The sequence below is a fragment of the Schistocerca nitens genome, chromosome 3 (genome assembly GCF_023898315.1).
Source record: "Schistocerca nitens isolate TAMUIC-IGC-003100 chromosome 3, iqSchNite1.1, whole genome shotgun sequence".
Taxonomy (NCBI): Eukaryota; Metazoa; Arthropoda; class Insecta; order Orthoptera; family Acrididae; genus Schistocerca; species Schistocerca nitens.
The window spans coordinates 685076173-685100267 of record NC_064616.1 but is presented as its reverse complement, the minus strand read 5'-3'; the positions used below and the strand labels follow the sequence as shown (position 1 = coordinate 685100267).

Genomic DNA, 24095 nt, shown 5'->3' with positions numbered 1-24095 from the left:
GTATGTCGAAAATGTAAAAGATAGCTATATTCGTATACTTAGTAACGTCCGTCTGATGATTTTCACCTAAGGTGTGGTACAGATACATCGATGATACCTTCGTCTGGAGCCATGGAGAGGAACATCTCAGTGACGTCATAAGACACTTGAAAAGCCTCCATGCCAACATAAGATATACCATGGAAGTAGTTCAAAAATGGTTCAAATGGCTCTGACGTCTATGGGACATAACATCTGAGGTCATCAGTCCCCTAGAACCTAGAACTACTTAATCCTAACTAACCTAAGGACATAACACACATCCATGTCCGAGGCAGGATTCGAACCTGCGACCGTAGCAGTCGTGCGGTTTCGGACTGAAGAGCCTAGAACCGCTCGGCCACCGCAGCCAGCTACATGGAAGTAGAAAAGGACAAAAAAGCACGATTTCTTGATGTGCTTGTCACAAGGGATGGTGAAAGCCTGGGACACAGCGTGTGTAGAAACCGACACACGGACCGATACTTGCACAAATTTTCAAAATCACCACCCGACCCAGAAAAGAGGCGCGAATATGAATGCATAATAAGCCAGGTGAGGGACTAAAAACCCCGATAAGATAGCGAGAAATATGTTTCCTTTACTGTGAAGCTTATATCACTGAGGACACCTCTAACTATCCAAGGCCGAAGCGATTCCGCTAAGTATATACCATGTAGCGTGCTGCGGCAAGCGCCAGTTGGCTGTTAATGGTCGGTAGAGACATGTCGTTCCCTGAAGACTTCCTCTTTGGTGCGGCAACAGCTTCTTACCAGGTAGAGGGAGCCTGGGATAAGGATGGTAATTACACTCAGAAACCAAGTTAAACATAGTGCGTAGTGTGTACTTTGACAAGAAATAGGCGTTGTCTCAAAACCACTTTTTCCTTCCAGGCAAAGGAGAGAATATATGGGACCGCATAACGCACGAAAAACCTAATGTCATACAGGATGGGAGCAACGGTGATGTTGCGTGTGATTCGTACCACCGCTACAAGGAAGATATTAAAGCACTCAAGGAACTCGGGGTAAAGTATACACTCTGATATTGGTGATAGTGTGCCGTATTAGTGGTTAATGACAAATTACTTTATCAGTTTCAAAATAAAAAGCAAAAACGTTTTATCAAGCTTCTCTTTGGAGTTTATCCAGTAACGTAAGATACTACTCATCGTAAATATATTTCCATTACTTTGCATTTTGTGACTGATTTTATATAAGGTGAGCCTCAATTTATTTTTAATTTCATAGCCGCAGAGCAGACACTGAAATCAGTGTGAAGGGGCAGGTGTCTGCGAAAATTCGCATAATTAAATTTAGTATTATAAACTGCAGACAAGAACTTCGTCACATATTTGCGATTTCACATCATGCCCTTAACGGTCGGCCAGGACGTTCTTTCATATGGCTGATCAAACGTTATACTCTATGCTTATTTTTTTATTCGAGGTATGATGGAGAAAGTGATAAAACCGTACTTGATTGTAGTTTGTGGCAGCGTAATCACTGTAATCACTGTTTTTTTAGTTAATGCCCAAAGCTCTTTATCATCTGATGTCCCATTACGTCTCTCACTCAGTATTATAACTGGATTTAATTCTCCCACCTGAGCTCTCCTAGCGTCCAATCAACATTCCTTACCTCATTTTTTTGTCGTCATTACTTTTTAGCACAGATCAGAATCAATTATTGTTGTTCTCTTCACCCAGCAAAATTTCTCAAGACTTGTTGAGTTGTTCGGTGAAGACTGATGCTTTAACAGGAAGCTTACCTCTGCCTCCGAGTTTTCTCGGCGTAAACAGAAACACCGTATGTTCATTTAGCTGCTTCAATTGTCTAAACATGCCCATGTGTGGTACAGTTCAACAAAGACCTTTTCTTGTTTATCTTACGATTTACTGATTTACTGTCGATTAGAGAATATAGAGAAAAAATAATTATGAAGTGCTGAAGCTGATACGGAGAAATGATCTTGGTAAATAACTGAATGTTAGAGAATCTCTAGTGTATCAAAGTGTTTAAGCGAATCAATAGACTATAAACTCTTCTGTCTCAAACGACATAAATCGCGGTGAGAAAGATTAGCTACGATCTACGCTACGCGGCAAATAGGTTCGAGCGATAATAGGGACAAAGAATAGTAAAACAAGTTGACATGCAGGTTTTATTTATTTTTTCACTGCAACCACATATTCGTAGCAAGTCTGTGATTTTTAGGCCTAAGTAGTCCACAGATGGCAGGCAAGTTCATACACAGCGACGTGTGTGAGGGAGTATTGTGCATTATGTACTCACTACCTGTCTACACTGGGGGAAACTACTCCTGCTATTACAAGAAATTTCAGTCTCGGAATTTGTTTAGAACGTATTGTTGGAGTGAGCACTTGATGAAAGGCATAGTTTTGATTGCACTAGAATCTCTACTTCAGTACTCATTTCCTACGCTCGCCAAAATGCAATCCTAACGCTGACGGTAAGACACGTTTAAGTGCAGATGTGATAAATGCATAATCTCGTTTGAAGCCATTTGGAAATTCAGAGACAGGGTCGAAGTGTATTCTCATACATATTACTGTTTCATTTTCTTTTTATTTGTAAAATTATATACCAGACTGAATTGTCGAATTGGTTCTACTTCCTCGGGAGTACCACCTGAAATAAATCTGACGAATAGGCATGAAGATCGAATAATATGGGGCAATAGTTAAAAGACTGGTTTCACATTCGGGAAGAATGGAGTTTAAATACACGTCTGGCAAACAAGGTTTAGGCTCTCTCTAAATCGCTTAATATCGTCAGTCCTGAGCGTAGGCTTTATGAATGAAACGTTTATCTTGGTGGTGAATGCATTGTTCTGGGACAAAATAACATTAAAATATTCTCTAAAATGTTAGGACATGTCCAGAGTGAATATTATTTATGTTAGAAAATAACTGAGATATGTGCAATGCTTAAAAAATGCAATATTAAACATTTAATAATCATGGAAACAATGACACTGGAATGTGAGAGAACAGGTCGTTGGAGAATGTATACCCAGTACTACACCGAAAAAATATTTACGATGTATTGTTGTAATGAAATGAACACTCGCTTATTCGACGGTACATGGTATATTAACGCATTTCAGCATATTCTAAACACTTTCTACTCGAAAATTACCAAAAACGAATAGAAATTACCTTTATTTCTCGAAGACATGCTGACACTGTGAAAAGCAGATTTCTTCAAATAGATGCTGTCACCTACTGGGAACATGCAAAAACGGATAGAAGCCATCCACGAAAAGTACATCGGTTAAAATACATGCCACATTCAGGCACAGTGAGTTTAGGTTATTTTCTGAGCTAGAAAAAATTAAAGTTAAATGTAGCGTATGTGCTACATAAGGACTGAGAACCTTAAAACAAAAGCCGGAATGATTCCTTTGAAACGTACACGACCAACATGCGCTGTGATAGCACAGTAAGACTCACTGCAGTTATCTACTTCACACAGGTAGTCAAGTTACGCGTAACACATTTACAGTGAACTTACGAAAATGTGCAATTTTTTTTTCAATAAATGAAAATATCGAAATTTACGAGTGGTTTGTTCTTCTGTTGTTTACCTGACTGGTAAGACTGGTGATTGCATGGTACACTGTGACATTGTGATACGATTTTTCTTGACTTCAGGGAGGCCTTCGCTACAGTTCCGTGCAACTACCTAATAAATTAAGCAAGCCCGCAGTTGCAGATTAGTGAACCTAGCATGTGCTTCATGGAAAACCAATAAGCAAACATTGTCTATATCGTTTTCGAATTTAAAACATTGTCAGAAGCGAAAGTGGAATCGGAAATGTCTGACACTAGGATAAAAGTACTGATAGTATTCTTGATTTATATAAATAAGCTCTTAGATGATGTCTATAGCTCTCTGAGACTCTTCTCGGAAGGCGCAAGAGGATCGTGCCGTTAGAAAATTATTAAGAAATATGGGAACGTCTGAATATGATGAACGCTTGGTACAAACACTGGAGACTAATGCTCAACATAACGAAATGAACTCTAATAAGTATTGCAAATAGCCGAAATGCCTTATATTAATTGGTTAGACTGTATACATACTAAACGAATTAAAATAAGGCCATTACAAGGCATTTAATATCACGAAAGCCATTGAAAGATTTGTAACAAAACGTAATTAATCTACGAAAGAGGATGCTTTCAAAACACTCGTCCGACCCATTCTTGTGTAGTTTTCATCAGTACTAGCCCCTTACGTAGTTGTATTAACGGGTTAGTTCAAGCAGATTCCATAACAGCTGCTTGTCATACGGTTCTCTTACACACAGAAATATCCAACAGTATCCAATCGTACGCGGTAGTTATAAAATTGAGAGACTCTAGGTTCCAAGATGAATGAATAAATATATCGCTCTCTCTAATTTTTTGCGTTAAAAATTTCTGTCAGTTTCTTGGTAAAGTCTTCTCTTACTGAGATATTATTTTGCTCAACGACCCCGCTATACGTTGCGTGAAGCAAGAGTAAGAGCTATATTTAACTCTGTGAGATGAAGCACTGTAAAGTACAACACAATAATCATAGATACTTGCAATAAATATCTCCTGTTTGTTGGTATCAGTTTCCTGTAACGAAGTAGTGAGGCCGATCACTCTCTCTCTTCTTTATAGAACGTAAGAACATTGTTTACAAGTTTCATCTCTGGAGTGGTTTCTCGCAAGTTATTTCTACGGTGATGTCTCTATTTTACTTAAACAAAGCTCTACGTTGACAAGTAGTGTTTATATTGCATTATGTCTTAAACTATTCGTTGTGATGTTAATACGTTACGTAACACGATGTGTTTCTGGAATTAATGTACGTAGCTACTCTGATGCAGGCATCCAAATAAAGCCATAAATGCGAATGCTGTAAGGAAAGAAGCGTTTAAAGTTGGATCCACAGGATCCAAAATGTCGTAGTGTATTAAGTTTTTTTTGTGACTGAAGGCGGTGTTTATACATACATTCATTTAATTATCGATTTCTGAGACTTCTCGGTAATGGGTAGTTGTTTGTACCCTTCCTAGTCTTCGAAATACAATAACAGTATTACTTTTTCATGCTTATTTGTCTTCATGTGACTTGATTTTTCAGAACGCTTTCCTTAAACCTTGACACGTGCAGTTACGTGATAAATCATTCCCTTCAGTCTATACCATTAGTTTCTGATCTAGCAGATTCCTCCCTGACAAAGTGAATTCTCTTCCAGAGAAGAATCGTCATGAAAACGTTGTGTCTGTACTACATATAACCACTAACAACTCGTATAAATAATACAAAGTAAACATTGAAGTTGCCGTCAATTAAAGTTAGTTTATAGCCACATCACCATATGTTTGGAATCACGACCTGCCAAAAACATTTCTGTAGATCTCATTATCAGTTGTAACAGATATTGGGTATGTTGTGGTAGTTCACGACAAAAATAAGCAAGTAACATCGCCTCTTGGCTAGACCGTTTTATCACTGACTTGTATACGTGAGTTATGTTGGAATATCTCTGTTTAGTCGACAAGAAAACTGAAATTCATGCCGTACTGTATGATTTAGAGTTTCAATCGTCTAACAGTTTATTTCTTAAGCCAATAAGAGCAATGATTAAATTTAATGCCTCCAGTTTAGTGTTTTCATTACGCTCGTACTCTGCAGTAACTGCTGTACAGAAGGATATGGACACGGGTATCTCCTGTGAACCCCCATTTGAACTCAGTTATCACCGTTGAGTCATTCCGACAGAATCGCAACTCAATAATGCTGACACATTTCTGTCTCCACTTATGTAAGCTCGCGTACCTTCAAATGGCACTTTCGGTGGGGTCTCACATGTACTTTTGGCCACACAGTGTACCTTCCATCAATATCATACCTGTATGCACAATTTAATTGCTACGAAATACGTGAACTTTTGATAGGGTGCAAAAATTCGGAGAAATTACAGACATCAACGGCATACCATCCTCCAATACGCTCCTGCCATCTGTCCCAGAAAGACCATTCCTTGTCTCAAATGTCGTGGAATATTCTGCAGTACACTGTAGCACAACAGACAATACTATTTGTGTGGCGATCCTTCTGTCAAGCAGACCACACACTGCCTCGCATAAAATTTGAGTACCCGGGAGGTGAGGAGAAAACAAAAAGAAACTTCATGAGTCGAGAGGCCATGTGATGTCATTTCACTGATTACAAAATCGAGTCAAATTTACAAAGAACATGGCAGTGTTATCCCACTTACCGGAATGACTTTGCACCCCCTCTGGCCTGTATACATGCACTGATGCTGTTGGGAAGGGTGTCATGATGTCCTTGCATCCTCATCAGTCACAACAACACTACGAACTCAGTCATTTGCGTTGTGGTATTGATGACAGCCTATGCACGGGACAGTAATTCCCCAGTCGGGCTGCTGCTCGTCTTCCACCAGTGGTGCGGGATAACACAGAATGTTACAGGGCGTCCTTTTCTTCTTCTCGGATGTCAACCGCAGACAATGAAGGGGTTACCTTGTGGCGGTCAGACGTAGTCGACTGGAACCCTGATGATAAGCGTGCCTGCCGTCAGGTTCTGGTGCAATCCATCACGGGTCATTCTCACAACCAAAGGAGATGACAATGACGTCACAATGCCTTGTACGCGTCCATCAGCGCATTTCGAGTAACCTGGGCGAGACACAGACACCACCTTGTCCCAGTCGGTGAATGATCCCTCGGAAATCGCAGAAACAACACTTAAATATTACACTCAGTAATTTGGTCCACTTGGGGACGCAGGAAAGACGATAAATTTCGTTATAGATGCTTGCACCACATAGTACATAGCACAACCTTTTATTAAAAAGGAAAAGCAAAGTAAATTTTCGTGAAAGTAAACACGTGAGAAGCTGTATCTATTATGCTGATTAAAATAAAAAAAATTACAAAAGATCTGATCATTCTCGTTACGTACGTTCATGATATCTGTAGTTAGGGCTACATAGCTGATGTACACTACTGGCCATTAAAATTGCTACACCGCGAAGATGACGTGCTGCAGACGCGAAATTTAACCGACAGGAAGAAGATGCTGTGATATGCAAATGCTTAGCTTTTCAGAGCATTCACACAAGGTTGGCGCCGGTGGCGACACCTACAAAGGGCTGACATGAGGAAAGTTTCCAACCGATTTCTCACACACAAACAGCAGTTGACCTGCGTTGCCTAGTGAAATGTTGTTGTGATGCCTCGTGTAAGGAGGAGAAATGCGTACCATCACGTTTCCGACTTTGATAAAGGTCGGATTGTAGCCTATCGCGATTGCAGTTTATCTTATCGCGACACTGTTGCTCGTGTTGGTCGAGATCCAATGACTGTTAGCAGAATATGGAATCGGTGGGTTCAGGAGGGTAATACGGAACGCCGTGCTGGCTCCCAACAGCCTCGTATCACTAGCAGTAGAGATGACAGGTATCTTATCCTCATGGCCGTATCGGATCGTGCAGCCACGTCTCGATCCCTGAGTCAACAGATAGGGACATTTGCAAGACAACATACATCTGCAGGAACAGTTCGACGACGTTTGCAGAAGCATGGACTATCAGCTCGGAGACCATGGCTGCGGTTACCCTTGACGCTGCATCACAGACAGGAGCGCCTGCGATGGTGTACTATGTGATGAACCTGGGTGCACGAATGACAAGACATCATTTTTTCGGATGAATCCAGGTTCTGTTTACAGAATCATGATCGTCACATCTGGGTTTGGCGACATCGCGGTGAAGGCACATTGGAAGCGTGTATTCGTCATCGCCATACTGGCGTATCACCCGGCGTGATATTATGGGTTGCCATTGGTTACACGTCTCGGTCACCTCTTGTTCGCATTGACGGCACTTTGAACAGTGGACGTTACATTTCAGATATGTTACGACACGTGGCTCTGTCCGTCATTCGATCCCTGCGAAACCCTACATTTCAGTAGGATAATGCACGACCGCATGTTGCAGGTCCTGTATGGGCCTTTCTGGATACAGAAAATGTTCGACTGCTGCCCTGGCCAGCACAAATATATTTGTCTAATGAATACCCGTTTCTTCTTGGTGTAGCAATTTTAATGGCCTGTAGTGTATCACGGTCATGTTAGAGATTTTTGATGATACATAATAACGGTTTACCCAGGATCATGCTATTTGGTATTTAACAAACTCTACAGCACATTTTATCAAGTAACCTATGTGACAGGTCGTATGTCTATTTCACATTTCATTAATCATATTTTATTGACATTATCTTCCTGATATAAAGTTATGTTAATAAAATCCTTGAATTGCTTCCTATATGCCACTGCAGGCATTAGAAACAATCTCATGTACAGCTACTGAAATGCAACCCAATCACTATCGTCAGTTTCTGCAGTTGCTAATAACCATCGTGTTAATTCTTGTCTTTCTTCAGGTTACGTTGGTCGCAAGTAATTAGAGTTCTGCTTTTAAATTTCCTCCTCAGCTGTAATGAGAAGCCAGCAAAAAGTGTCTCCCTACAAACGTTCACTACTAAGATCTGACTTTAATTTAATTAAAAAATGGTTCAAATGGCTCTGAGCACGATGGGACTCAACATCTTAGGTCATAAGTCCCCTAGAACTTAGAACTACTTAAACCTAACTAACCTAAGGACATCACACACACCCATGCCCGAGGCAGGATTCGAACCTGCGACCGTAGCAGCCCCGCGGTTCCGGACTGCAGCGCCAGAACCGCACGGCCACCGCGGCCGGCTTTAATTTAATGCTCAGTGCACTAACTCCACACATTTCATGTTTACGTGCATTTCCCGACACTTTAGCAGAACAAACCGTACTAAAAAAAAATGACGTGGTTTGGAGAGATCTTTAATGCGGTATATCACTAAAATTGCGTATTTTCGTAACATGCAAGTGCAAATACGTAAATCATCTAATATGACATGTTAGCTTCGCACAAGGACGAATAGAATGTGATTGTTGGTCCCAGAATCTGTTACAAAAGGCGAAGATAAAAAAAAAATATTAGGAGGCATCTGGACGCGAAATCGGTATATTTGGCACCGTAACAGGACGTCTTTATTCATACGGCCACGTCACACCATCGGTACTATTATTATCAACCTTATGCTGTCCTGTAGGATTTTATTGTCAACGTGTCATTAATTGGGATTTGATTACAAGAACTCGTACGAAGGGTGCCGTTCCCTTGGAAAGGCATACTGTAAGTTATCATTAAAAAAAGCAAAGCGCCATGAAAGCAATACCCCGAATATCACATCGAGTGTCACGTATGTTTGACGTCACTTTCAACAGCGGGTGCTGGGACCGTAGAGGTGTGGCGTGAGGAGTGAGGGGGAGGGGGGAGTCACGCGTGATTTAACGTTTGATTTCAAATACCCCATAAATATGGATATTGCGCGGTTCGACCAGTGACGGAAATGGACCTTTCAAACTCTGGCAGCTGCTAATAATGCTGTCTTCTACGAGTACGCATCACTGTGAACAGACAACATCTGACGCTGTTCAAGCTTCTTATATACCACAGCATGATTGATAATAACACTAAACACAAACAAACGCAATGTAATGGGCGTTCTACCTATCACAGAAAACTGTAACTCTAATCACCTACGTATGTGCACATATACAAAGGTACACTGAAATCCGATCACGTCTTCTGAGTGATTCGCTCCTTTAGTCAGGCAGTGTATATGGGATATGATGTTGCAGTAATTATGTCTTTGGTAAGTACTGATGAACCTAAGACCTAAATTAAACTTGTTGGTGTGAAGGCAGGTAAAACTGGTGGTTATTTCCCGTCGATGACTAAGTAATCGGGAACGGAGCTCAAAATCGGACTCCGGAAAAAGATCGAGCATGTCATTTTCAAAGAAAATATCCCAGAATATGCCATAAGCGAATTACAGAAACCACAGAATCCGTAGATCTAGATGGCCAGACAGGGTACTCAATCGGCATCCTCCCCAATGCGAGTACAGTGTCCTCACCACTGGACACCTAGCTCGGTGTGGTTTAGCGGAAAGTTGTTACACGTCCTCTAAAGGTCAGTAAACACTACTTACAAATCATAGGATCGAACAGTTCTACCATGTTTTTGTAGACTTCTGTTGGCTGGAGACCCGAAAATCTAACATTAGGTATGTACACTACTGGCCATTAAAATTGCTACACCACGAAGATGACGTGCTACAGACGCGAAATTTAACCGACAGGAAGAAGATGCAAACGATTAGCTTTTCAGAGCGTTCACACAGTGGCGACACCTACAACGTGCTGACATGAGGAAAGTTTCCCACCGATTTCTCATACGCAAACAGCAGTTGACCGACGTTGCCTGCTGAAACATTGTTGTCATGCTTCGTGTAAGGAGGAGAAATGCGTACCATCACGTTCCCGACTTTGACAAAGGTCGTATTGTAGCCTATCGCGATTGCAGTTTATCGTATCGCGACATTGCCGCTCGCGTTGGTCGAGATCCAATGACTGTTAGCAGAATATGGAATCGGTGGCTTCAGGAGGGTAATACGGAACGCCGTTCTGGATCCCAATGGCCTCGTATCACTAGCAGTCGAGATGACAGGCATCTTATCCTCATGGCTGTTACGGATCGTGCAGCCACGTCTCGATCCCCGAGTCAACAGATAGGGACATTTGCAAGACAACATACATCTGCGCGAACATTTCGACGACATTTGCAAAAGCATGGACTGTCAGCTCGGAGACCATGGCTGCCATTACCCTTGACGCTGCATCACAGACAGGAGCGCCTGCGATGGTGTACTCAACGACGAACCTGGGTGCACGAATGGCAAAACATCATGTTTTTCGGATGAATCCAGGTTCTGTTTACAGCATCATGATGGTCGCATCCGTGTTTGGCGACATCGCGGTGAACGCACATTGGAAGCGTGTATTCGTCATCGCCATATTGGCTTATCACCCGGCGTGATGGTATGGAGTGCCATTGGTTACACGTCTCAGTCACTTCTTGTTTGCATTGACGGCTCTTTGGATAGTGGACGTTATATTTCAGATGTGTTACGACCCGTGGCTCTACCCTTCATTCGATCCCTGCGAAACCCTACATTTCAGCAGCATAATGCACCACTGCATGCTGCAGGTCCTGTACGGGCCTTTCTGGATATAGAAAATGTTCGACTGCTGCCCTGGTCAGCACATTCTCCAGATCTCTCACCAATTGAAAACGTCTGGTCAATGGTGGCCAAGCAACTGGCTCCTCAAAATACGCCAGTCACTACTCTTGATGAACTGTGGTATCATGTTGAAGCTGCATGGGCAGCTGTACCTGTACACGCCATCCAAGCTCTGTTTGACTCAATGCCCAGGCGCATCAAGGCCGTTATTACGGCCAGAGGTGGTTGTTGTGGGTACTGATTTTTCAGGATCTATGCACCCACATTGCGTGAAAATGTAAGGAAATGTCAGTTCTAGTATAATATATCTGTCCAATGAACACACGTTTATTATCTGCATTTCTTCTTGGTGTAGCAGTTTTAATGGCCAGTAGTGTATATTGGAAAGGATCTCAGCCGGCTGGGGTGGCCGAGCGGTTCTAGGCGCTACAGTCTGGAACCGCGCGACAGCTACGGTCGCAGGTTCGAATTCTGCATCGGGCATGGATGTGTGTGATGTCCTTAGGTTAGTTAGATTTAAGTAGTTCTAAGTTCTAGAGGACTGATGAGCTCGGAAGTTAAGTCCCATAGTGCTCAGAGCCATTTGAACCATTCTGAAAGGATCTCATTATTTTACTTAAACAACAGTACAGGTCTCTTAACACAGGGACAACATTTATTTCTTTTGTAAAATAATACCGAACGGTTCCTATACAGAGCACATTATTTCCCGATCTTCAGTAACATATGTACAGTACATTCCTTAGAGACCTTTAATTATGTGTGTTACGTGTGGCGAGATTGGCATGTCATTTTCTATTCGAATAAAAGAAACCAGACCCACTGAAGTCATTTCCCATTCAAAAGCATCTTGTTAAGTTAACGTGTGCCGTATCTTATCGCCGCGCTACACGACAAAAAATACGCTCAACGTCTTAGCGGTGACGCAAAAAAAGAACACTGATTATGAAAAAAAAGAAGTTTCTTGTTTCACTCTTCGTCAGCGAGATCTTTTCAGACAGAGCACTAGCTTCCCTATTGGTTTGCAGGGTTGGGGATGGGGGGGGGGGTGGATTTCACACCAACCGGAGGGATTCAGAGAATCGGCAGAATGTCTCAATCAGGAAGACAATACACGGTATCAGGCTGCGAGGTCATTAGAGACGGGGCACTAACTTCCCTGTTAGTCACGAGCGAATGCATATAGAGTGTCCGTGCACAGGCTTCACTGAAGTTAACGCATCCCGCCCTCTACTTTTTCTTTTCGTATCATTGGTCGATTGTTCCGGAGCAACTGGCCGGTGTTGTATACCAAGTGTCAGTTGTTCCTCAGCAATTGTCAAGCAGTGTGCATCTAAATCTGTATATGCACATTTACACTCCGGAGAGAGGAGGGTACTCCGCTAGCGAACGGAGGATTGAAAGAATGATTGTCGTTAAAACTCCGTATTAGCTCCAATTTCTCGGATTTTCTCGTTGTGATCATTTTGTGAGACGTATCTGGAGATCTCGCTCGACTTTTTCCACAACGTTCTGTCTCGAAATTTGAATGCAAAACTTCTCGATGAGGAGCAAAGACTCTCTTGTAGCGCCTATCACTGAAGTTGGCTGAAAATCTTTGTAATGCTTTCGCACCGAGTAAACGATACCAGTCTTCGTTAGAACTCTTCTATATCTTGTACTAATCCCAGCTGGTAACAGTGAAACACTGATGAGCAGTACTCAGGAATCAGTCGAACAAGTGTTTTCGAAGCCACCTACTTACTGGATATAACAGATTTCCTTATGAGTCTTGCAATTCTGCTGTAATTCCCTTTATATGACCATTCCATTTTTGGCCGCTTTGGATGGTTATTCCGAAGTATTTTACGGTACTTCCTGTTTCCAGTTTTTTGGCACCAATACTGTAATCGATAGTAGTTAAATTCTTCATCTGTTTACGTACAGTGCGTTATATTTATTTACGGCCAGGGTTAACCGCCAGTTACTCATTCAGTGCCCCTTAGGAACTGAACTAATTCTCATGATTTTTTTCATTGACTACGCCTGCATTTAAATGTTACTCTTGACTGTAATTATCACAAATTCACTATTATCTTAATTTCTCTGGGATTTTACCTCGTTCATACATAATATTTCACCGATAAAGTGCCGGCCGCGGTGGTCTAGCGGTTCTAGGCGCTCAGTCCGGAACCGCGCGACTGCTACGGTCGCAGGTTCGAATCCTGCCTCGGGCATGGATGTGTGTGTTGTCCTTAGGTTAGTTAGGTTTAAGTAGTTCTAAGTTCTAGGGGACTGATGACCACAGATGTTAAGTCCCATAGTGCTCAGAGCCATTTGAACCATTTGAACCGATAAAGTTTTGTTCTCCCAGGGAATTGGAGGCTGCGGTGACAGATTATCGCGAAATGGGTTTCTCAGGGAGCTTTCTAGACACAGTGGTTAGGGCAGTGAATTCGGTTAATTGAAGAGTAGTTAGGAGTTTACGGATGGTGAGCTCCCTCTGGTACTGCCTTAGGACGAATTGAACGTGTCGAACGGAACTTACCAGAGTATAATACACCATAAGATGCGAATTACCGACTAGTGCACTCTGGGCGCGTATATCCGGTACTGTAGTAGCACGCTATGACAAAACATACGATGCGCTCATCTGACTTAAAGAGCGAATGTACCTCCATACTGTGTGTTACTTGCTTTACATGTCACACGCAGAAGGATTTTCTTTGGGAATACTATTGCTGTTGTAACAGGGAATTAAATAATTTATAGTTATGCCATAATGGAGTCGACCGCACCTGTATCTGAGTTGTCAAGGCGGCTGATATTATGTGAGGTAACCGGGTACGATTCTCGGTACTGTCAGCGATGTTTCCCTGCTAAAACGACTGGAACGGGATACACTCAGCCTCTTGACGCCATTTGAGGAGCCGCTGACAGAATAGTAGCGGTATCAGGTCCGACGAACCGACAATAGCTGGGAGAGCGCTGTGCTGACCCCAACACTTCACAGGGCATCCAAGACGCACTGGCGGAGAAAGACACGGCGGTGCGTCGGCCTCGTTAGGCGGTCTGTGGCCAGAACGGCGGTACTTATACTTATTATCCTACTAGAGTCGCTAAGTGTTTCATTGAGTAAGTCCCAGAGATCACCTGAAACCACTGTGGGTTTGATTCCCAAGGAATTTTTCTCTTACTTGTCTCTTCTTTCATCATTAGATATATTAATGTGAAAAAAATCCATATTTCACTGTGTTATGTAATGCAAATTAAACTGTAGGCACGCCTATTGTTTTGGTTGAGCAGGTCAGTTCAGAGATCGGGGGAAGTGAAGGGAATATCACTTTAAGACCATATCTATAGTAGTAAAGCACTGCGGTACTTACTCCAACATTCAGGATGAGGACAGCTTGACCATGACGAAGATAATATGTGATACGCGTTGCTGTTTCTTTAGAAATAGGCCATGATAATAATCAGTCGCTGCTAGTTCGTCAGCACAATCACTTATTTTAATATAGTTAGCCAGAACCAATGCATACACGTATTTCTTTGTTCTTAATCCACATGTCCTTCCTTCCACAGTAAAATTAGCTACATTCTTGTAACTTTAAATTCAGTCTTTGTCTTCAAACATTTCTTACCCTTCGAACGCTTTTAGAAATGAACTCCGCTTATGTCTTATCAATAAAAAATAATTTTTGTTTATAAATGATTATTACAAATTTGGACTCTTTACCCCATACATTGAAGAAAGAATAATAGATTTTAAACAATGACCCTCTGGTCTGCATTTCTAACGTCCCCTAATGTACACAAACACCATAATTTCCGAGATTTTTTTATGTAAACATACCTAAACATTTGATTAGGAGTAGAAAGCAGTCAGTTCCAGCCACCTATCTGAACTTCCCACACTTCCTAACCACCCTAAGGTAGTTGAAAACTAGCTGAAGCGTGAAACTTCCGTCTCAGGAAAACTGGCTCCTTGATTAGCAAAAATGGTTCAAATGGTTCTGAGCACTATGGGACTTAACATCTGTGGTCATCAGTCCCCTAGAACTTAGAACTACTTAAACCTAACTAACCTAAGGACATCACACACATCCATGTCCGAGGCAGGATTCGAACCTGCGACCGTAGCAGTCGCGCGGTTCCGGACTGCGCGCCTAGAACCGCTAGACCACCGCGGCCGGCCCTTGATTAGCACTAATGGTTTCAAATGCTTGACATGGACACCTGCTGCTAATTTACACTGAGCACTGTGTATCTTAACCCCGTGTATTGTAAATTTCTTGGGTTTCATTTGACATGCTCTCCACAACATGGCTTAGTCGTTTCTGCCCAAGACCGTCCCATTCGCCAACAAGGGCTGTCCTGAGGTCACCCAGTGTGTGAGTAATGTTCCTGCTACGATGTACTGCGAGTTTCAGTTGGTCTCATTAGAGTTCATTTCAGCAGATACTGCAGGCCATTCAGATTGATTAATTCTGACATTATTCGTATCTCGGAGCACCATTTACGTAGTGATTAAATACTATGGCTAAATTATGAGTGGTACATGTTGTCAGATTTCTATGTAAGGAGTTCGTTGCAGATAGTAGGTTGAAGATAGGAGTAATGGCCATTTTTATAACAAATTTAATGTTACATTCAAAAGCTCTGTCATAGTGAAACATTGTACACACTAAATATTTTAATATTGTATAAAATAGTATGAATTTTCAAGGAAAAACTTCTAATTGCAGGCCTCTACAGAGCTATCAGTTCAGACGTCACGATTTTCATCAAACTTGACGCTACATAAGGCTCTGTCCAGAATAAAGACATGAAGTTAATTTTGTGTAGGGATTTCTATATAAACCTTCTGAGCGAGTCTTCATAGAAAAGAATGCTAATTGATTTAACTGACTCTTACCACCTGCTACAAACTCAAGATGCAAGCACAGAAAATATGTTTATAGATTTTTCTCTAGATGACGGGTATTGTATTATATGGAACCGGGGATCTAGAAACGACAGAGAAGCTTCGTCCCCGCCGTAGCCCTCAGTGGTTCACAACCCCACAACAGGCTACAGCAGTCCACTCACCCCACCGCCGCTGCACACCGAACCCAGGGTTATTGTGCGGTTCAGCCATCAGTGCACGCCCCCCCCCTCCCCCACCCCCGGAAACGTCTGACACCAGACGAGTGTAACCCAACCCCAGATGTTTGCGCTCTAGAGTAATTATGGTGTTCGCGTACGTGGAGCCAGTGTTTGCGCAGCACTCACCGACATAGTGTAACTGAGGCGGAATAAGGAGTACCAGTCCGCATTCGCCGAGGAAGATCGAAAACCGCCTTAAAAACCATCCACAGGTTGTCCATCGCACCGGACCTCGACACTAATACGCCGGATGGATTCGCACCAGGGACCGGCACGCCTTCCCGTTCGGGAAGCAGCGCGTTAGACCGCGCGGCTAGCTGGGCGGGCTATGGGTACTGTAACGACCCCTTAGAAAAATTAATGAATTACTGTGCTGGTAAACATCTTATGTTATTTGATTTTCAAACAGCTGAGCAAAACTGAACGTACTCAGACATTCACTAAAGTGACATACAATATTTTTAGCACAACGCAATCTGACTTTCAGTAATCCCCACAAAGGAATGGCCCTGACTAACAATAACCTATACCTTTCATGAATTCTCACCTCACAAAAATCTTCGTTACTCGAACTACTGCAATACAGCGAGCGCCAATACTGCCAGCTAAATAAAAGATTCTAACTACTGAAGGCCCTAACTACTGATAGGCATAGTTAGCAAATCAAAGATTTTGATGGAGAACAAACAATGTATTTACCTTAATAGTGTTCAAAAGTCATAATATATATAGCAGTTCATGAAATCTAGTCTTACAAATTTACTGTCTCTGATGGACACACGTCCAGATCATCCGCTCTCAAATCTCCGCCTTCTCTCTCCCCACATCCACCACTGCTGGCGGGCGGCTCACCTACAACTGCGCAACGCTATGCGCTGTTAACAGCCAGCTGCCCAACACTACAATGGCGAGTATTGCAACAATGCCGACCAGCCTCAGACTGCACACAGCACAATCAGTGATTTTCATACAGAGCGCTACGTGGCGTTACCAACATAAAAACCTAAACAGCCTACTTACAGTACTATGAGAGAAAAATTAGTAACGGCCTGTCAGATAATGATGCACAGACGAATAACTGCTTGCATAGGTACCAGAGAAGAACCAATGTATTATTGACTTGCTCAATTTGTGAAGGTCTTTCTCTCGATTAAATCATGCCTCCGAATTTTTCATTCTCTTCTCAAGATCGGTTGAGGTATTACACATGTAATGCATATTATTCGATCGACTTTCCCTCTTCGCTGACACAATGCGCAACACTCTGGGTGCGAGAGGGCTCCGAATTGTAGCATGTAACATTTATGCGTGTATGGTAACTGTGCCTGTGCATCAGAAACAGCGTGCTATAATCGAGTTTCGAATTAGAAGAGTTAATCCACACATGGAACACCCTCTCCTTTACCGAGACAATGCCAGCGCACACACAAGCGCTGCGACATGTGCAACCATCCGACGCCTTGAGTTCATTGTCATCGATCACTCTCCATACAGTCTCGACTTTGGCACATCCCATTTTCATCTGTTTGCAAAACTTAAAAAATTCCTTCGATGACTTCAATTTGCTAGTGATGAATCTGTGTAAGCCGAGGAGAGGTTGTGGCTCCGTCAACAAAGCCAGACAATCTACAGTGATGTTATACTTGTCTCTCATTACGAGAATTGTGATCGTCACCAAGGTGATCATGTTGAGAAAAGAAATAAATACTCTCTAAGACAAAAAGAAAGACGCACCACGAAGGACTTATCCGAATGGGACGGAAATCGGTAAATGTGATACGCATGTAGAGAGAAACAAATGATTACAAATTCAGAAATATTGGATGATTCATTGAAGACAAAACGCATCACAAATTGAGCAAGCCAATAATATGTTGGTCCACCTCTCGCCCTTATGCAAGCGTTTATTCGGCTTGGCATTGATTGACAGAGTTGTTGATTGTCCTTATGTAGGATGTCGTGCTAAAGTCTGCCCAATTGACACGTTAGGTCGTCAAAATCCCGGGCTGGTTGAAGGGCTCTTCCCACGATGATCCAAATGTACTCAATTTGGAAGAGATTTGACAACCTTGCTGATCAAGGCTGGATTTGGTAAGCACGAAGACAAGAAGTATAAACTTTCGCAATGTGTGCGCGCTCATTATCTTGCTGAAATGTAAGTTCAGGATGGCTTGCCATGAATGTTTACGAAACAGGGCGGAGAATATCGTTTGTGCTGTAAGGGCGCCGCGGATGATAACCATAGCGGTCCTGCTATGAAATGAGATGGCATCCCAGTCCGTCACTCCTGGTTGTCGGGCCGTATGGAAGGCGACAGTGACTTTGGTGCCCCACAGCTGTCTGAGGTGTCTGCGGACACGTCTTTTCTGGTCATTGGGGCTCAATTCGAAATGGGACTCATCACTAAAGACAATTCCACTGCAGCCAATAAGATTACTGGCTAAAAACATGTAAGGAGACGCTTCGATCTGCGGTGGGATGCCACCCTGACTGTAGCCCTCCATATGGCCCAAAAACCAGAAATGATGGTCTGAGGTGTCATTTCTTTTCATACCAGGACCCCTTTGGTTGTCATCTTAGGCACACTTACAGCACAGCAGGAAGTCGACGATATTATACGCACCGTTTTGTTGCCCTTCGTGGTAAGCCTTTCTGGACTTACATTTCAGCAAGATAATGTCCACCCGCACACGGCGGCAGTTTCTGCGGGCTGTATTCGTGCCTGCCAAACTCTACCATGGCCAGCAAGGTCTCCGGATCTCTCCCCCAATCGGAAAGGTTTGGAGAATTCTTGGCAGGGCCCTCCAACCAGGTCGGGATTTTGACGATCTAACGCGCCAGTTGGACAGAATTGGGCACGATATCACTCAGGGAGATATCCAACAACGCTATCAATCAATGCCAAGACGAATAACTGCTTGCATAGCGACCAGAGAAGGACCAGCGCGTTATTGACTGGCTCAATGTGTGAAGCTCCTTCTCTCGATTAAATCATCCAATTTTTCTGAAATTGTTCGTCTGTACATGTTCGTCACATCTATCAATTTCCGTCCCATTCGGATAATTCCTTCGTGGTGCGTCGTATATTTTCTTAGAGTGTATGTAGACATGAACAGTAAGGATGCATAATGTTAACAAAGTTTGTTTTATTTAAAAAGCTGTAAGATTTTTCACACACAAAATTCGGTGGCAGCAGTCCCTCGTAATACTGTATGTAATGGAGGCACCGTCATATCTCAAAGTAGTTAATAAAAGATTAGAGATATAGTTCCACTTGCAATGCAGATATTTAAAGCCGATTGCGAATGGCCAGCTTGGCAAGAATTCTACGGTACTGACAACTTGAACGATAAATACAAGGGTCACTCCAAAAGAAATGCACACCATTTTTTTTAATCCATCTACATATTTGAAAGTTTTACAGTCTGTAGATACATCTTTTAGGAACAATATTTTCATTTCTCCACATAATTTCCATCGCTCTCAACGGCCTTACGCCATCTTGGAACCAGCGCCTGTATACCCGCACGGTAAAATTCTGGACCAACCTGTCGGAGCAACTGTTTGGCAGCGTGCACAAGGGAGTCATCATCTTCAAACCTTGTTCCACGAAGAGAGTCTTTCAATTTCCCAAAGAGATGATAGTCAGATGGAGCCAGGTCAGGACTGTAAGGTGGGTGTTTCAGTGTGGTCCATCCGAGTTTTCTGATTACTTCCATGGTTTTTTGACTGACATGTGACTGTGCATTGTCGTGCAACAGCAAAACATCCTGCTTTGGCTGATGTGGTCGAACATGACTCAGTCGAGCATGAAGTTTCTTCAGTTTCGTCACATATGCATCAGAATTTATGGTGGTTCCACTTGGCATGATGTCCACAAGCAAGAGTCCTTCGGAATCGAAAAACACCGTAGCCATAACTTTTCCAGCAGAAGGTGTGGTTTTGAATTTTTATTTCTTGGGTAAATTTGCATGATGCCACTCCATTGATTGCCTCTTCGTCTCTGGTGAAAAATGATGGAGCCATGTTTCATCACCTGTCACAATTCTTCCAAAAAATTCATCTCTACCATTCTTGTACTGTTCCAAAAGTTCGCTGCCTACCGTTTTTCTTGTTTCTTTGTGATCCACTGTCAACATCCTGGGAACCCACCAGGCACAAGCCTTTTTTTAACGCCAGCACTTTCAGTATTCTGCAAGCACTTCCTTCCCCTATCCCAACGTAGCATGACAATTCGTTCACTGTGATGCGTCTGTCAGCAGTCACCAATTCGTCAACTCTCTACACACTGTCCGGAGTGTGTGCAGTACGAGGCCTGCTGCTGCGAGGACAATCCTCAATATTGCAGTGCCCGGTTTCATCACATAACCTGCTTTCCCAGCGACTAAGTGTACTTCGATCGACAGCAGCATCTCCATACACCTTTTCAACCTTTTGTGGATGTTTCCCACCGTCTCGTTTTCACAGCACAGGAATTCTATGACAGCACGTTGCTTCTGACAAATGTCAAGTGTAGCAGTCATCTTGAAGACATGCTGTGATGCTGTGACGGCGCCACTCACGGGATCAGGTTGAACTAAGTTTGAAAACAAGCGGGAAGGATATATCTACACACTGTAAAACTTTCACACATGCACAATGAAAACTGTATTTTTACAGTGACCCTCGTATATGCTGAGTGGTCAAAAGTAACACAAAGGGGTTGCGTTTTTTAAAGATGTGCCACCTATGACGGAAAGCTTGCAGCTAGATATGGCATGTGACGCGAAGTTTGACGTGATATCGAAGCAATCTATTGGAGGCAGCTGTGAGGTGAACATGGCAGCTTCTTTTTCCCAGCCTTGTTCTGTCTCTTCACGATGTTGGCATGTCAATCCTGATTTGACTGTGTTAGCGGTAGAGGGTGGCCGGATGCCCTTCTTGACGCCACACATCCGCCCCAATCCGTCTTCGTTGTATCCTGAAAAAAAGGAAAAAAAGTTTTACAGAAAAAATGTCGGTGCGACTTCTATATTATTTCGAAAGTAATTTGAAAACTTCGTTAGTCCTATGATCATTAATTCCAGAAAAATTTAACTGACACTCACTTAAATTTTAATACCACTCCCTGACTGTGCCGGCCGGGGTGGCCGAGAGGTTCTAGGCGCTACAGTCTGTAACCGCGCAACCACTACGGTCGCAGGTTAGAATCCTGCCTCGGGCATGGATGTGTGTGATGTCCTTAGGTTAGTTAGGTATAAGTAGCTCTAATTTCTAGGGGACTGATGACCTCAGAAGTTAAGTACCATAGTGCTCAGAGCCATTTTGAGCTCCCTGACTGTGTGTGACATCTACGAGAGGGTTCAACAAGTAATGCTATCATTTTTTCTCAGCCAATTGCGGTTGACAAAATCCAGAATTTGTTGTGCGACATCATGGAATATTCCCGCTTCAGCGCCTACAGTTCCATGAAGTTCCAGTTGGTGGCAGCGCTATACGTAGCCTTCAAAATTGCATATATAATGGAGGTGTGTTCCAGGCAGAGAGCTGTCAATGAGTTTCTTTTGGTCGAAAACCACAGCATCGCAGATATTAATAGGCTCGTGCAGAATGTCTGCGAAGCCCTCTCAGTGAAAACAAGCACGGTGGGTCGTTGGGCGAGGCGTCTGTCGTCAGCGTAAGGTCGCGCGAACCTCTCTGATTCCCCGCCTACCGGCCGGCCGCACACAGCTGCGACGCCTGCAATGTTGGAACGTGCGGACACACTCACAAACGGTGTGATCGAAGGATCACAATCAAACACCTTGCTGCACAACTAGAAGTCTCTGTTGATAGTGCTGACCCATTAGTCCATTAGTTGACCGCTATATTCGTCGACATCGAACAGAAAAACATAAAGAGCAACGAAGGATCGTCTGTGCGGGATTGCTTGCGCTTTACTAGGGTGAGAGTGACAATTTTTTGTCGAACATCGTCACAGGCGATGAAACATGGGTTCGTCACTTCGAACCGGAAACAAAACGGCAATCCGTTGAGTGGCACCACAACCACCTCTCCCCCGAAGGAAACGTTCAAACCGCACCCTCAGCCGGTACAATCATGGCGACGGTCTTTTGGAACTCTGAAGGTGTTATTCTGCTTGATGTCCTCCCTCACGGTGCAACGATCGACTTGGGAGTGTGTTGTGCTACGCTCTGGAAGCTGAAGAAACGACTTCAGTGGGTTCGACGCCGCAAAAATGCAAACGAATCTCTCGTTCTCTCTGACAAACCAAGGCCTCACACAAGTGTGCGCATTCGCGAGGAGCTCACAAAACTTCATTGGACTGTTCTTTCTCATCCATCCTACAGCCCGGATCTCGCACCTTCCGACTTCCATCTGTTTGGCCCCATGAAGATTATACGCCGAGGGAAGCAGTATGGTGGATGATGGGGAGGTTATTGATGCTGCAAGGCGTTGGATCCGACGTCGGGGTAGAGTAGTATAACGCGGGCATACAGGCCCTCCCAGTAGTGTGGCGTAAGACGGTCACATTGAACCGAGATCATGTTGGAAAACAGGGTGTGGGGAATAATATGGTATATTGGAATCCTGTGTAAAACCAACCTGCTTTCCGAAAAAAATGTGTTGCATTACTTATTTAGTACCCCTTGTATTATAATCCAATATCTTTCATTGTTGCCGGCCGAAGTGGCCGTGCGGTTAAAGGCGCTGCAGTCTGGAACCGCAAGACCGCTACGGTCGCAGGTTCGAATCCTGCCTCGGGCATGGATGTTTGTGATGTCCTTAGGTTAGTTAGGTTTAACTAGTTCTAAGTTCTAGGGGACTAATGACCTCAGCAGTTGAGTCCCATAGTGCTCAGAACCATTTGAACCATTTGAATCTTTCATTGTTCGCAAAGTTTTTGACAACCATCTTACAGATGCTACCATTTTCATTACAAGTCGAATGACGAAGATGATCACAGGCTGCAGGTCTGGCTATATGGCCCCATTAAAACACGATTATCTGCTCTGAAATAATGTGACACCTGAACTGCCGTACTGGTTGTGTCAGCCACACTCCGCTCTCTTCCCCTATAATTATTTCATTCATGTCAGCTTTCTCACCCCTTCGCTCTCATTTAAATTACTGTCTCATTCATTTTCACTTGAAACTGCCTCGCTCATTAATTCCTCCCGCTTTCATTTAAATTGTCCTCTGTTCCATTAACGACATTCTCTTAGCTTAATATAGCCCCGCAAGCAGCTGCTTCTGTGTCCTTTGTTACTTCACTTAAATTATTCGTAGTTTTTGCTTTATTAAATATTTTCTCATAATTTTTAAAAGTTCGACTCCTTACCTCATAAAACTAAACTTAATTTTTGAAGCAGCGTTCTTTTAATCGAAAAACTGATCGCCGCCATCCTCCACTTTTGGTGCTCTAAAAGTATACATGCTCTCAGGAAAAATATAAGTATAGGTTCTTCTTTGTTTTTGCAAAACATGCTAATAAGAGTTTTAAGAAGAGTAAGCAATTTCTCATTATGAGGAAAAACTTGCAATACGCACAATATAATGTTTGGGCTTAAGTTTCACCCTAAACTCTTGCCACAAAGGTATTTGTATTTTCACATTTTCAAGAAAATAAGAGCCTATTGCTGCTGGTACTGCTGAGCTGAAATTTGGTGGAACAAGGAACGTAGAATGACATGTATTTATGTTTTGCTAAAAGAACTGGAAGTAATGAACTCTTGGTGTATTCCGTTTGC

General features: G+C 43.0%; 1 protein-coding gene across 1 annotated transcript in view; it reads left to right on the top strand.

Moving 5' to 3' along the window:
- Positions 1 to 720: 720 nt before the first annotated feature.
- LOC126249717 (myrosinase 1-like) overlaps positions 721 to 24095 on the top strand; it is a 300669-nt gene continuing 277294 nt past the window's right edge. The window contains exons 1-2 of the mRNA XM_049951398.1: positions 721 to 819; positions 912 to 1045. Coding sequence (XP_049807355.1) covers positions 729 to 819; positions 912 to 1045 — 225 coding nt within the window. The 5' untranslated portion in view covers positions 721 to 728. The remainder of the gene's footprint in view (positions 820 to 911; positions 1046 to 24095) is intronic.